The 15624-nt window shown below is 42.3% G+C and overlaps 1 protein-coding gene across 2 annotated transcripts in view; it reads right to left on the bottom strand.

The window, feature by feature from the left end:
* The window catches only part of IGSF5 (immunoglobulin superfamily member 5), a 33978-nt gene that overhangs the window by 17464 nt on the left and 890 nt on the right, over positions 1–15624 (bottom strand). For both annotated transcript variants that reach the window (XM_074860904.1, XM_074860905.1), the window contains exons 2-4: positions 13274–13476; positions 5342–5662; positions 3990–4298 (exon numbers count right to left, since the gene is read on the bottom strand). In XM_074860904.1, the coding sequence (XP_074717005.1) occupies positions 3990–4298; positions 5342–5662; positions 13274–13331 (688 nt within the window). In that variant the 5' untranslated portion in view covers positions 13332–13476. The remainder of the gene's footprint in view (positions 1–3989; positions 4299–5341; positions 5663–13273; positions 13477–15624) is intronic.

Here is a 15624-nt window from a genome sequence, read left to right as displayed (position 1 = left end):
AGAAACAAGCTTCTGATCCAAATTACAAGTGCGAGACACATCCAAACTTGACAAAACCCATTCTGTTGCACGGGGTTTATGATTGCCATTTCCTCATTAGAGGTCCCAGTCAACACCTGCATGGCCACATTTAGCTGACAGCCTCTGGAAAAGGTACCACAGCAATGTAGGTGACTGGTAGATGCAGTGTCAGGGCTATCCCCCTGATGTATGAACCAGAGTACCTGCTGGTTTACCTATGGCAGGGAATAAAGTAAATTTTCTGTTTACAAATTTGTCTGGACATATGTTTGGGGTTTGGAGGCTTCAGACTGCAGAGATACAGGACCAGAGCCCCTGTTCAGAGTCTACGCTCTCCAAAGCTCATTATGATCAAGAAATTTGTTCGTCTTCTCTAATCCTAATGTTCAATCAGCATATTTTAAATTTTTTCTGACTATTAGAGAAAACAAGCACACAGTGACCTGCAAACTAGTAGTTAATTCTGTAGGCTGTAATCAGTTGTTATTACAATTGATGATAAACTTGTTCATAATATTTTTATCTAGAAGTACTGCAAAAATATCTATATTTTATCATATTTTGTTCCATATAGCATGCCACAGGGATTTCAAGATGCCTAAAATATGAAAGACAGCTATTTAGCTACAGGGCAAAGCTTAACTTTAGTGTGAAGGGAGGACCTAAACACACCTGCACTGGCCCATGCCTCCAGGCTGGTTGCCACACCAAGGTATTTCACTCCCTGTCAGGTTCAGGTTACCTGCCAAAAGAGTATCTACAGAGCTGAATTGAGAAGGACAGGACACAACACAAACACTCCCAGCACTTCATCATTGGAGGTTACAGAAAGGTTACAGAAAGAAACTGGAGCTGGGACCAGCAGATATGAACACAGGAGCAGCCAGCTCAACATGCAAGTAGAGGTGCAAGAGAGGCGCACTAAGGCTTGAGAGAATTAAACTCCTTTTAGCCCCATTAGTAAATCCACATCAAGTTACATGAGGTGCTTAGCATGGACAAAGCCACTTCCTCATTCTACAGGGCCCATCCTCTGCTGCTATCCTGACCTCTGGCTCCTCCCAAAGCTGCCCAAAAACTCTACTTGGGCTAAGTATCTGCAGAAAAGGGGATCTTCCCTGGCACATGCTGGTGACCAAGGAGAAATGAGAGACTGGGAAAAGCTGCACATCACTGCTTGGATACTTTGGAGCTTTCTGGTTAACTTAAAAAGCAAAGGAAGATCAGGCTCATGGCAGATTCCCTATCTTCATCTTCTGCAGGTCAAAGGCCACATGAAGTCAACACTGAAGCCAAAGAGAGCTTGGGCCCAGCTAAGGAACTCTGCCATGGACCCCATTTCCCAATAACAGCTCTGTGAATGCATCTGCTGGGATAACTCCCTAGGAGTTTCCAAATTTGGGGCTCAGCCAAACACCACTGTGCATGAGGTAACTCTGGAGGAGGAGTAACTGACATAAAAATGCATCACCTTGTATGGAAAGGTCTGAGATTAAGACTGATCTAGAGGTGCACTAAGGTAGGACAATTCAATGGTGGCTGGCTGAAGATGGCTCAGGTTTTTGGTTGCAGTTCTTGTGAATGGATGGGTATTGCTTGTGAGGAACATGAAGGAATTTGATTCCTCAAGCTTTTAAGTGAAGGCTGAAATTGATATTGCAGTCGTTTTGGGAAGAACTCCTTACATGTTTGAAGTTAGTCCTATTCTTTCCTGACAACAGAGAGCTAAGGCTGAGTCTATATATGAAAAGTCAGACAAGCTCTGAGGTTTCAAGTGTGATACATACATTATATATCTTCCTCTGTCACAATGCCATGTCTTTATTTCATTCTAATAATTTAAAGACTTGATATTCTCATATCCTGACAAATTTTAAGTGTCTGCTGCTGCACAATGATTTCTCTGAAGAGAATGAATGATGGTCCTATACAATCATTAATTATACGCTAATTGTGCTTCATGACATCTGTTTTTCTCCTCTTCTGATTTACAATGAGTAGCTATAGAAACTGAGGGTGGATACCTCAGTACTTCACAAATGAGTAGGCAGGGGAATTTATTAATTTCCTTGGGATAGTTCTGGTTTGCTTAGTCAGTAATTAGGATCAATGTGACTACAAAAAAGTCAATTAAGAATGGTGAAATGACCTTTTTCAACTGCATTACAAAGCAAGTACTTCTGAAAAAGGCTTGTTAATAATGACTCATACTTAAAATAAAAGGCAGTGTTACTCAACCTCCTCAGTTGTTTATGTCAAACTTCTATGCCAAACCCCTCATCAATCCACTGTAAGAATGTCTTTGTATGTGCCATGTTCACCCATTACAGAAGAAGAATCAGTTCATCAAGAGAAGCTGTCAACATGATTATAGAAGTTCACAATGTTCACTACATTGTAGAAAGAAACATAGATTCCAGGCCCTACTCTGTACAGAAGACATCTGGGGATGCATAGATCCACTGCAAAAAACTCCATATAATCTATGTGTTTCCTGTACCACAGGATAAGGCTAATAAAAGAGATGTCACTGTAGAGTGGACTGTGTCACCATAGGAGACAGCATACCTATAACCAGTAACCCTGAGACGCTTGGCTAGTCCCAACAAAGATGTGCTCCTAAGGACAGTTTTGTATTGTCTCCCTCCTCTGCATTAAACACTGCTAACCCAAAGGGAGATGCTTCCTCTTACTTGCTCTTATTGTGTTATGGTTTGGAAAAAAAACAAACACATTTTTCATGGGATTTTGTTAGAGTTTGAGGCAAACCTGTAGCGTTAGTCCCACTTGCTTTGTTCCACACTGGCAGCACAGATCAGATAAAAATCACCTTTTTCATAGGATGAACCTCCTAGTACTGTGAATGTGTTAAATTATGAAATTTAATTTCCACAGGATGTCAGTGAGGCCAAAGATCAGCAGCATTACAGAAAATGCTGACAACCTTAGCAAAAACAGTTAGGGTTATCAAAGGTCTTGCTAACTGTTCTTGAGAGATTTGCCCAACACCCATGCTTGGATTAAAGCCACCTGGAATTTCCTTAAATAAAAAGCAATAAAAAGCAACCAAATTCACCATCCAAAGAATTCCACATCTGTTGCTGCAGGACATTTCTAACCTTCCTCTAGGATGCGAAAGAGACCATCCCAGGAAGAGAAAGCAGGCCCAATGGCTCTTTGATCTAAGAATACTTTGAGGTAAGGCCCAGGAATATGCAGCTTCTCTTGATGACCCGATTCTTGTTCTGTAATGGGTAAATATACCATGTACACAGACTTTCTTGTAGCAGATTGGTGATAGATATATGGTATAGAAGTTCCTACATATAAATGCTACCATCTGCAATTAGGTGCCAGCCTCACTGCAGCCCTGGGGACGTTACCACCATACTACAACAGCTCCATCGCATCTGGTCACTGCTCATATGGAGAGCTTTCTATTTGCACCTGAAGTGCTAGTACAGAATCTATTCTGGGTTGTGTGCAGAAACTGGGAGTAAAATCTAGGGTTTTTTTCCAAGTCAGTGGTAAAACTGGTATTGAATATTATGGAGAGCATTTCACCTGAGGGTTTGTCTTTGAGTAAATGAGGTCTAACAAATTATGTTAATATAGCAGGCATGGCCTAATCAAGGATATTTAAGATCTGAATTCATTAGATGTTTACTTGGTCAAGGAGCAAAGGCCAGTTTTCTTCGCAGTGAATTCACAGTAGGAGTCAGTGGTAGATGTACTGCTTCATTTGTCTTGCACAGTCCTAAATTGGACTTCGTGGTTCATTAGACTTGTACCAGTCCTCTCACAGATGTGAATTTAACCCTACCTATGTATCAGATTGTGACTACTGGGTCTTATTTCTATCACCTTTGCACATCTTATAGTATTTCATTTTCAAATAAAAGACTTTTCAAAATAAAACAAAAGGCATACTTCTGAGTATAGGCAAAGTACAACAAGCATTCACTTACCTATAGTAGAGGTGACAAAAATAACAGTTACAGTTGCATTCTGAGGGTTAGGGAGTGCTTCTATGTCAGCTAAACAAGTCAAAATCTCAGTGTCCATCGGAGTCAAAGTTAGGATGCTCAGTGCATTGTGCAGGCCATTAGATCCTTGACTTTGCTGGGTGACATACCTCGACTTATCAATGACAGAGTCATTTGTCATCCACGTAATGTCTGGAGATGGAGCCCATCCTAAGGCTTCACAAACAATTTCAATTGTTTTGTTCTCTTTTACTGTTAAGGTGCTATTTTTGATGAATAAAGATCCATTAACTGTAGGAGGGAAAAGATGTTTTGTTCCTTCAGAATATTTGGCTGCATTGCTTTCCTGCTGATAGTTTTAAGTCTTATCTTGCTACCCAGAAATAGCTATGCCTTGAGATACGAAGTGAAAAACAATCATTATTAACACAGATACACCATATGCATGATATAAACATGCAGATATTGCAACTTCATGGACACATTGTCCAGTATGTCTAAAGCACAAGTCTCATCTTTCAGTAACTTTCCAATAAAAAGCAGGAAATTATACTTTTCAGCTATCCTGATATATTTCCAGCTGAAGGACAACATAACGAAATAACAATGTTTCTCTCTAAGTTTTAAGTATGTTCGGATTTTATCAGGAAAGGTTTATGGGTAGATGATGAGATATTCTCATGGCATGAAGCACATCTTTGACAAATGGATAGCGTCTGGTGGTTAGATTTTGCTTTATTGGCTGCCCACTGTCACTACTGATGCTTCAGAGAGGAGGAAGAGGTCTCATATGCAGGTGCTTGACACATAGGAACTTTGTTCCTTGGAAATGGTAGCTTGCAGCAGAATCACATGAAGAGTATCACCTTGTGTCTCAAGGGCTTTACTTCTACATGCCATTAAATCAAACTCAAATAAGCTGGATACAGACTGATTCCTGAGTCAGAAAGCAGGAGGGACATCCGCCCTAAAGACAGCAGAAGGTTCAAGTACAAAGATGTGCGTAGGGGTAATCTATACTATTTCTAGCCAAAAAGATAGTTTTTGACTGACTGCTGGTGAATCTGATATAGCCTTTAGGCGCTTTAATAAAATCCAGTAAAGAATAAGAGATGTAACAGGAAAAAACAAGGGCAGCTATAACCTTTGTCAACGGTACTCTGAATGTGACTTTGAAACCTGCTTTGACAGTCAAATTAAGACAAGGAGGACAGGAGGCAAAGAATGGTAAATGAGAGCATGTACTCCTTGACAGGCATAATTTGAGCAATTCATCAGAGGATTCCTTTAAGTGCAGCATAATAAAATAGCTTTCTATTGGTGGCTATACGCACCTTGAACAGAAAGAAACGCAAAGCTGTTCTCACTAGGTTGCTGGGTGCTGCATTCAATTTTTCCAGAGTCACTCAGCTGGGTGTTGCGGATGATCAGCTCTGAGGTAAACCCAATGCTACTGGTATAATTTTGAGAGGTGAAGCGGTCTGATGTTTCAACAGCTCCTTGAGAATTGATGACAGTGAGGACAGGATTTCCATTGGACAGCCAAATGAGAATTACCCATCCTACCGACACAGTACAATTAAACCGGACTTCTGAACCAGCAAGGACTGTTGCATTAGTAGGGCCATTTATAATAGAGTAACAAAAGCCAAGACCTGGAAGGAAGAAAAAAAACACAGTCTATAAATATATGTACAACACCACCATGAAAGGCCTTTGACTTAATTTTCACTGCCAGCAATTTAAGGCTAAAAAGCAAGGTGCCCTGGTTCAGAGAGTATTATTCACTAGGAGCACTGGGGTATTAAGCACTTAGTCATGTATTAGGAAAGGCTGTTGATTCAGCTGAGCTGGCACTTCATCTCTGACAGTCATCAGTACCTGACACTTTCAGGGAAAGATTCTTGTCTCATTTTCTATAATGCCTGTCAGCAAGTAGTTAAAGATATGTGTGGTGAATTGAAATTGCAACTGAGTAATGTTAATCCTACAGCAGTACACAGTGGTCAAATGCTACATCGTTATAATGGATCCTCAAGCCAATCATTACAAACCCAAGAAGTACATGTTTATATAGTTTAAAAGATCTTAACCAGTTCAAAGATGGAGATGCACAATCTAATCTTTCAGCTCCAGTTTAGATTAAATGCTTTTCTTTAAAGATACCTTTGATTTTTTTGTCTCTCCTCCTCTCACTCCAAAATCACCTGTCTCTCTTCAGTGGTTCACTAAAAAGCTGACTTATCATTTTGCTGAAAGAAAAAAAGTTCCACTTTTAAATAATATATGAGTTCCCTAGACTTTAAAGAAATAAATGAGTATGTAACTGGTCCCTTTTCCATACCTCAGATTGCCACTGATTTTTTGCAGCCCCAGCATATATCCTTCTGTGATCCTTCCCCTATTCATCTGTCTCTTCCCTTAATTCTCATGCATGCATCACATACATACTTACCCACCTTCTCAGGCTTTCTGTTAACCAGAGCTGCCGTAATTCAGGAGGTTTTCTTCCTTAAAAGATAGTATGAATTTTGTCTACTATTTTTCAGAACTGAAAGCTCCTTTCTAATGAATGCATTTTGCTTTCCTTTCCTCCTCAACAGACTCGAGGCTTCTCATCGCCCTCAGAGGAATAAAGGTGCAGCTGTTGCCTGAGCAGATGGTGGATCTCCTGCACATGGGCAGAAGCACTCGCTTCTACCAAGCAAAAAGTGAAGGAAGCATGAAGGCAGAGACCTTCTTTATCAAAGCAGCAGCTGTGACTTCAGTCCCTGAAATAGCCAGGGGGTTTGAAGGTTTGCAAATCTTAAAGCACTGCTCAGAGAGAGACCATCATACACCCTACTCTTCATGAGGGACAAACCTTCACGCTGTAAGAACATCCCAGATTATTTGGTTGGTGTCTTAGGGAACAGGCCTTGAGAGAGCAGCTTACCAATGTCTTTCCTGTATTGGGGTCCCCAAAATGGTATGCCCTCATAAGCCAGTCACTTTACTAAGTCACTGCCACCCGCAGCCTTGCCGGCTGCAGGTGGCGTGGAGGCAGAGGGAGAGGACTGCCATTGCAGGCCCTGCTGTCACCGAGGTTCATCTCAGGGGACTGCCCGTGCTCTGCATGCATCCCACCGGGCACAGCTCTTCCTCATCCCCCACAGCTGCTATCATCTCTTCACCTGCCTCTAAGCTCCGGTCTGCTCCCTTTTGGCCTAGTGCTCACCTGCACCTCACTGAGACAAAGTTGCTCTTTGATGGGGCATTGAAAGGTTTCAGTGGCAAGGGACTTCAGGAAACCTCTAGCCCAATCCTCTGCTCCAAGCAGAGCTAACTTCACAGTTAGGCCATTTGCACAGGGCCTTGTCAAGCCAAAATCTGAGTATCTCCAAGGATGGAGATTTCACAAGGTCCCTGCAGACCAAGAAGTCCTACCAGTGAGATCTACCTCACCGTGAGTTTTTTGTCACTTGCTGGGAAACATTCATGCTGAGGAAGCACCAGGACTGCCAGTGCTACCCCTAACGATTCAGGCTGTAGCCTGCATAATTACAGCAATTAGATACTACAGTCCATAGCAGTCTAATTAAAACTCCATGTCTGCAATTTTGGCCTGAGAATAAGTGTCAATTATTTTCTAGGAGAAAGAAAGTCTGAAAAGGCCATTTCTCCCTTGCTAAGAGTATTCAGGACAATCATGTGATTTTTAAAGGTTTCATTCAACCCAGGTTTTGCACATTTTAGGTAGTTTATTAATTAATTATAAATTATTGAAATACTCATTTTTCATTCAGTCAATAGCTAATGCGAGTAAGGGAGAATATGCTGTATTGTTTCCCACAAAAGAGATGTTTGATAGTTGTATAAATGGAACCAGAGCCCAATCTCAGTTACGATGTTGCAACCAAAGCCTTGGTGAATGCACCCAGGACATAGGGTCTGTAATCTCATTGCTTCAATGTTAACATTATTTTCTAATTCCCAGCTCACATTTAATCCTAGGCAGTGTATATCTAACCAGGTTTGTGCCAAGAATTGTTCTTTAGTATAAATAGCTCCTCTCTTTCCTCCCACCCGCCGCATGTATTTACAGACAAGAGCCTTTTCATTCTTTGTTTTGCAGGATTATACAAACCTAGCTCTCCCTGGTTCTTTGTGTAATTGACTCTGAGTTCTCTCATGTTTACAAAAACCTTTACAAAAATTTTCCACCTTCCTGGGTTATGTTACCTCTGCCATGCACCTCATTCTCCAAAGTACACCTGTGTGTGAGCAAGAAAACATTAAACGAAAAGCAAACTTCACTTCCACTGATAGTTAATAAAGCCAGATAAGATACAATAAAACATATTTCTGTTCAACTTAAATGGCTCATTTTTTCCATTAGCATTTATTCAAAGCTCTCTTCAGACTTGTAAAGGTGAACTTAAATGCTTTAAAACATGGAACAGCTTGAAGACGAACTCAGCAATCAAATCTATGTGCATACCTTAATATGTTGCTTTACAAACAGTTAACCTGGCAAAATGCCTAAAAGCCATTTCCTCTCTTTTCTATTTGTCACTTTCTGAATGTTAGGGATTGGCCACATGTATGTGGCTGGCATCATTTACAGTACAGCTACAGGTTTTCTAATGGACGTGCACTGATGACGTGCATTCTAGTGAGACCGTTTGTCACATAGTATGTCCCTCTTCCCTGATATTCAACATCCAGTTGTCATGAGTTCTATTCATAACTTATATTACCACGGTTGAGACACTGTCCTAACCTCAAATGTGTCTTTGAATTATCTATTTTTTCTTGATTCATATTGTAGACAGCCTTTACAATACTACCCCCTGTACATCTACAGCGTCTGTAACATGTTCATGTGCTGGGTTTTTTTATTTTTACACTTTGAAGTCTTCCTGACTAGTTGAAGTGGACATAACCAGCTACCATGATGACAGCCAAAGCCATGAACAAACTTCCTTAGAGTTAACACCAAAATGCATTTAGTTGCTCATGAAACAGGAGCTGCAGTACTTATCCACACTGCTCCTCTTAATGCAAACTGATCTCTGTGCATTTGTAATTTATTTCCATGCCTGTTCAAACACTTTACTTTAAGAAGCCATGGTTTGCCATGGCTCTGAATAAATGATGTGACTTTCAGTACACTGCTAGCTGTTAATTAATCATTTGCTATGAGATCATGTCTGTGAGTTCCATTATAGTCTTGAAATTTAACCCTAAACATGAATAATCAGTGATCATCTCTAAAAATACATGGCTAATATTGCTTTTGTTTTCTTCAGACAGTCAAGACAGTATAGTCAGGTAGGTATGAGTTACTCCATTTATCTAATATAATAATTTTTTTATCAGTCCATAGGCATGGTAGGTTCTACATCTTCTTCCACCAACCATACCTACTGGAGCAATAGATGGTCTTTGATTTCTGTGAGCCAGGGAGCAGGTCTATAAGCCCTGTATGGGGATCCTATGGGTAGCAGGAGGACTGAGGATTGGGATGTAGCTCAGCCTTGCCTCCATTTAGATCTGAGTAAAGCACAACCAGAAAAGGAACTTGAGGAGCCTTCTCCACATGCTGCCAAAACATTTTTGGTGGTTTTAACTTTGCCTCTTTATCTTCTTGCTTTTATTTTTTATCCTGCAATAGCACGTGGAGTCCTGAACCAACAGTGCGTTCCATTGTCCAACCCACGTACAAACACTGATAAAGTAACTTGTGTAAGGTCAAAGAGGACATTCATGACAGAAATGGGTTCTAAACCCAGTTACCAGTACCTTAAGCCAGTGCTATCAGTCCTGTTGCTGGACCTTGCTTCTTGCACTAAGGAGAAAATTTTAGTGCTAGTTTCATTTACATACTGCTTAAAAGATATCTTGCAGATGGGCGCTTTTAGACAAATTAAGGCCTCAGGCTATATTGTCATTGCAATTTACAGGAATTACATGTTCAGCTCTTAACAGCTGGTTTAACATCTGCTTCCCCACACACAACCAATAAGAATTCCCACCCAGGCAAATACCACCTTTGCAATATGGAAATGTTAGGCTGTTTTCATGATATTGCATTACCCCTTGTCTTTTGAAGAACAAAGCTGAGTTAGGACACCCTCTTTGAGGCACATCACTAAATGTTTATAAAGCAGTCACCAGTGGTGAAAGTTTGCTTAAACTGATAAGTATTTATGGTATTTCAGTTGCTCAGTCCTTCCCAACAGCACTTAGAGTATACACCAACCGCTTCATGAGCTGTTTATTTCCTCCTCTGTCACACAAATTCACTCACATCACTGCGGGTTTCGAACAAAAATGCATCTCGTTCCCTGGATGACACCTGCACTGAGAGAACCTCATTTGCCAAAGAACTGCCCTTGGCCTTTGTCACCAACGTTTTTTCTTCCACACTTGAACTAACTCTAAAGGACCACTTTTTCATACTGAAGGTTTCAGCAACAAGGGCATTGGGACATGGCTACCTTCTCTTCCCTCCCTCCTCTCCTCTGCTGACTCTGTCTTTCCCCTTTTATAAGTGACCTGTTTGGATGCAGCACAGTGAAGAACAGGATGGGTTTCTCCTTTTGCCATAATGATTCCTTTTTTTTTCAGCCTCATTATCATTTTCAAAATAATCTCCCCCTCTATATCCATATCTCCCTTCCATCAATACTGCCTTTTATCCTTCTGGTTTTGTGTCTAGTTTCTGTCTTCCTCTCTTCCTTCTCTGCTCTTTCTGTTTGAATTTCTACATTATTTTCCTTCCAGTTTGTTTTAAATTCCTTTTTCTTTTCACCCTATCTTTTGTCTCTTGCTTGCCCCACCTTGTCTTCTGCCCTCCCTGCCTCATTACTGGCCCACTGCTCCAGCAACAGCTCTGCAATAAATTGTTTCGGATTTGGTAAGCTTTTTCTTTAGCACATCTCAAGTTTATTTCAAAAACCAACAGCCCTGCAGCTGAGCTTTTTGAAAACTGAAATAGGTTAGAGCTTGTCAAAGCCTGCAGAAAAGGACTAGCTTATTTGCTTATGTTAACAAGACTTTTTAAATGCTTATAGGATGTTTCTGTCAAGTAACATCAGTCTACTGGTACTCAGCAACACATATTTCCACCCACCTGCACACAAACCTCTCCACAGCCCTCAAGTATGTCTTCCCATCTCTTCTGTTACTCACTGTTTGACAGCTGTTCCTTCCAGCCTCTCCTGGCTCTGCTGCTGACTACTCTTCTCCTCCTGCACTGTCTCCAGTGGTGAGGGGCCCCATTCAGAGAGCACCACAGCAGCACCGCCACCAAAATCCTGGCAGCAGGCTGGGATCCTACTCTGCATGTTGGCCCTGTGGTCTGCAACGCTATTGCTGCCACAGGGCACACCGTGCCTGCCCAGGGGGATGCTCAGACCAGCTGTGCCACGCAGCCACCTCGGCAGCCTAGACACGCCGCCCAGCCTTGTGACTCCCGACATCCCGAGAGCAGCAATACTTCTTTCAAGAGCAACACTCGTCTCTCCACAATACACTTTTTCTCTCTGCTTTGGGGTGTGCTCCCGTGGCTGCACCGCACAGTGTAGGCGATGCCTGCTGCCCCAGCATGGCTTGCAGGTGGGGCAATAAAACACCCATTGCAGGCATGCTTGACTAAAAGCATTAGAGAAGGGTTACAGAAATCCTCTAAAACACATAGTACTCTGCTCTGGATGCTTAGGAAGATAATGAGAGAAACAGAACAAATAAAAATTGAGGCTTCTTTGTTATAACTTCTCAGTGTCCAAAAATAAGAGAACTAGGGACTTCCCGAGACAATGATTGCATCTGCACCTGTGGATCTACCCTCCATGATATTTGTTTCTAGCCTTTTTCAGCCTATTTATGATTTGGTTTCCCCCCATATCCAGTGACCATGAGATTTACTATTTAACTACATACTGTGAGGAAAAGTGTATTCTTTGACTTGCCTTAAATCTTCTTTCTGGTAGTTTTACTGGTTGCCACTAGTTCTCTTTGTTATGAGAAATTGTGAATAACCACTTCATCATTTGCCTCCATATAATTATTTTAATACATTTTTACTATTTCTTCTTTTTCACAAGCAGAAAAATATCCCAGTCTAATGAAGGCCTCCTCATACCTTTGATCATCTCTGTCACACTTTATGCCTTTCTCAGACCTAATATGCCCTTTTTGAAATGGAAAGGCTAACAAAACATCCAGTACTCAAGATACACGCTTTCTATGGATTTATATAATGCCAGGTTTCCTGTATTTCCCTTACTGAAGACACTAAGCAGTGAAATTTTCTCTTTTTCAGCAATTTATTCTCTTTCCAAGATATCCACTCTTTTCCCCCACTAGACATTTTCAGTTAAGTGCTGCTTTGCATTGAATGTTTTCTGCTCTTTTATTACTTACTCACTTGGCATCATGACATTTTCTGGCAAATCTTCCTAGTCTCTTTTTGGATTTGGCTGCCCTAAGTAATTCAGCACCACCTGCAAAGTCTGCCACCTCACAGTTCACTCCTCTTCACTAGGTTGTTTAAGAGCTTGTTGAATACCACACATCCCTGTGCAACTCCACTGGGAACACCACTCTGCTCAGAACAAACTCAGTGTTTATTCCTGCATCGTGTTTCCTTTCACCAATTACGAAGCCATGACAATACCTTTCCTCTCATCCCACTGCAGCACCCTCCTTTCAGAGTCTGTTAAAACTCCAGCTAGGCAATAACAAAACAAAAAACCCCAGCCTTGTCTCTGTTATTCAACTTGGCACTTTATATTCACATTTTCTTTAAAGCTCTGCCACCAAGATACCTTTTATCTGACTTCACTTTGAAACTCAGACATGTGAAATGTAAATTGGAGGCAAACTAGCAAAATTATCATTTGCACATATTTCTGGAAGCAAAACGAGCCGTTGATACTGAGTTCTCTACAGATGGCCCCTTAAAAGCAGTCCCAGACAGGAGGAACATGAACGCAAGGAGGACAAATAAGTGGGACATCCCTGCTCACTGAAAGCGAGAAAGGGCAGCCTCCCCGTCTCCCCATGCTATCCACTGCTCACTCCTGCATACTGAAGCCCACTCTAAGCCATCAGATCATTCAGGCTTGAAATGCAAACTTAACCATTTCAAACAGTTTAAATAATCATCTTCTGGGACTGACTCATCCCATGTCACCGGTAACTACCATTTACACAGCTTTAAATTAGTTCATACATTTTGTCCACTGTGGTTCATTTCACAGGTTATGAATGTGTCCTACCTGGTAGCAAGGCAGTTAAGATGAGAGGAAGTAAAATGAATTTCTGGAACCTCTCCATTGGAGCATTCTCTCCTGATCCTTAAGGCAGAAAGCCACCAGCAGTCACTGCATACTTGAGAAGAAGCTGAAGGACGGAACTTATCAAGAAAGTTGGTAATGAGCTGCTGCTTTGCGTCCTGTGATAAAATGTGACTTTATGTGACCTGTGTTACCAACAAGAGGAGAAGAATAAACGAGGGAGGGTTTGGAAGGAGGGCAGTATCTTTTCTCAGAACAACTGTTTCAAAAGTAGTAGAGGAGCTTTCTTCAGCAGAAAAACCTCCCCCTATGGGCCTTGCATCTCTCACAGCCTTAGTCTCTCCTGGCTACTGCTTCAGGATTGACTGTATCAGGGGAGCTCCATCTGCATCATTAAAGTTAATCATGAGCAGCTGAGAAAAATAATTCTCTAAGCTGCCTGCAATTGGGTGTGTATTGTGTCGGCAGTGTCCTGGCAGACTAATAAACCCTGTGCTCCACCACTTACTGTCCTGCAGGTTAATGGTGTGGGGTGCTAGCTGCTCCCCTGGGGTCAGAGGGGTACAGACCTCTGCTCAGAGGGGTTGTTACCCCACCTCAGGAAACTGATGCCTCCTGCACCAGGCAGCCTTTGGGAGAGGAAGTGGGAATATATCTCAATGCACCACTATACCCAAAAAAGCTTGTTTTGAGTTTTTTTCTGTGTGCTTTACTCCAAAACTAAGATTCCTATTCATACATTTCCAGGGAGAGCCTGGTACCATCATTGCTGTGGCAGTTCCATCAGGCCCTTGCTGCACAGGGGCCACCATGGCCAGGAGGAATGGTTCCTGCCACCCTGGGCTCTCCAACCCACCTGCCTTGGGGTAAGGATGAGAAACACCGATTCTCCTCCCACCTCCCCTGACTAAGCATTCAGAAGGGCTACTAGTGTAAAGAGGGTCCCCAGAATTATTTCTCTGAACCAGAGAGTGCCTTACACCCCAAAATAAAACACCACCAGTTCTCCACTGTGGTCAGAGATAAGATACAGCACTTGGGTGGGAGCCATCACTTCAGCATTTTCTGCTTTTCCAGTGTTTGTGATTCACTTGTGTGGATATTATTCTCCTCCCCCTCAAAATACGTGGGAGAGAGTTTGACTGCACTGCTTGGTTTACAAACTACTCAGCTGGGAAATTGAAGCTTGTCTTCGTGAAAGGGACATGGGCCAGAGGATGTGGTTTTGTGGCCAGCCCAAATTTCTTGTCAGGAAAGCGGTTTTGATTTCAGGGGTGTTCTTTGTGGCAGCTCTGTGCATGCATAAATAATGGTATCACCACAGAGACACCCTGAGTTTCCTGTAACAACCATACTTTTTTAACCGCCCTTTCGTTAAAACCAAAATCACACCAAGGCACAAAACACAAAAGCCAGCTGCTTTGCTGCCCTTAAGCAAGCGGTTCATTTCACAGTTTTGTGCGAAGACCCTGCATTAATTCCCAGCAGGGCTTCTATAAAAGCAGCGGTGATGGGATGACACAGGGGTGGGCGGCAGTGTGACACTGTAGGAGGAATGTCCTGCACCCAGAACCTCCCTGCCCGCTGCACCACTGCAACCAACAAAAAACATTTTTGCTGTCTTTCCAAACATGTTCAGCTGCAGCATCAAACTATACTAGAGCTCTGTTCACTGCTTGGTGCTTCAAGCAGCAGGTATCACTGAGTTTACTGCAGCAGTTGCAACCTGACTGGCTCAGCTGGTAGCTTCCTCTTCGTTTTCCCACTTCACAAGCTTTCAGTTTACCTTGCGAACTCAAGGGACAGCCCTGTCAACTAATCAACATTTTATGCCAAACCTGTGGGCTGATTTCTTTGCCTGCATGCTGGGAGGGGGGCTACTTTGTAGGCCAATTTGGGTTTGCCCAGTGCATTTCGAAAGGTTTTTTGCTCACTTCCACATTTTGTGTGCAGAGGAGTACCCAGCGGGCAGCTGGGGCAGGAGGGTCATCATGCAGGGCTCAGAGGGATTTCTCCTTGCTCTCTCACTGTGATAACTCTCAGCACGTGCACAAGCCAGTTGGTATTTTTTAAGAGCATTATCTGTCATATGAAGTGAAACAGCCCAAGTAAAGAACCAGGAAATAGATCCAACAGACAGTGCTGTGTCCCTTTCCAGGAAGCTGCAATCCCAGGCAAGATCTACAAGTCTGGTGAGGACCCCGCCAGCCCGGGCAGCAGCCTCATGCCTCCACTTACAAATCTGGCTGCTCAAATGCAAGATGAGCTGGGTAAAGTTTTATGGAGAAGAATAAACTTGCTAAAATCTTATGCCCAAATTCAGGCCAAAACCA

Source organism: Strix uralensis, chromosome 2 (assembly GCF_047716275.1).
Source record: "Strix uralensis isolate ZFMK-TIS-50842 chromosome 2, bStrUra1, whole genome shotgun sequence".
NCBI classification, from domain to species: domain Eukaryota; kingdom Metazoa; phylum Chordata; class Aves; order Strigiformes; family Strigidae; genus Strix; species Strix uralensis.
The sequence above is the reverse complement of the archived record's forward strand: the minus strand, read 5'-3'. Positions and strand labels throughout refer to the sequence as shown.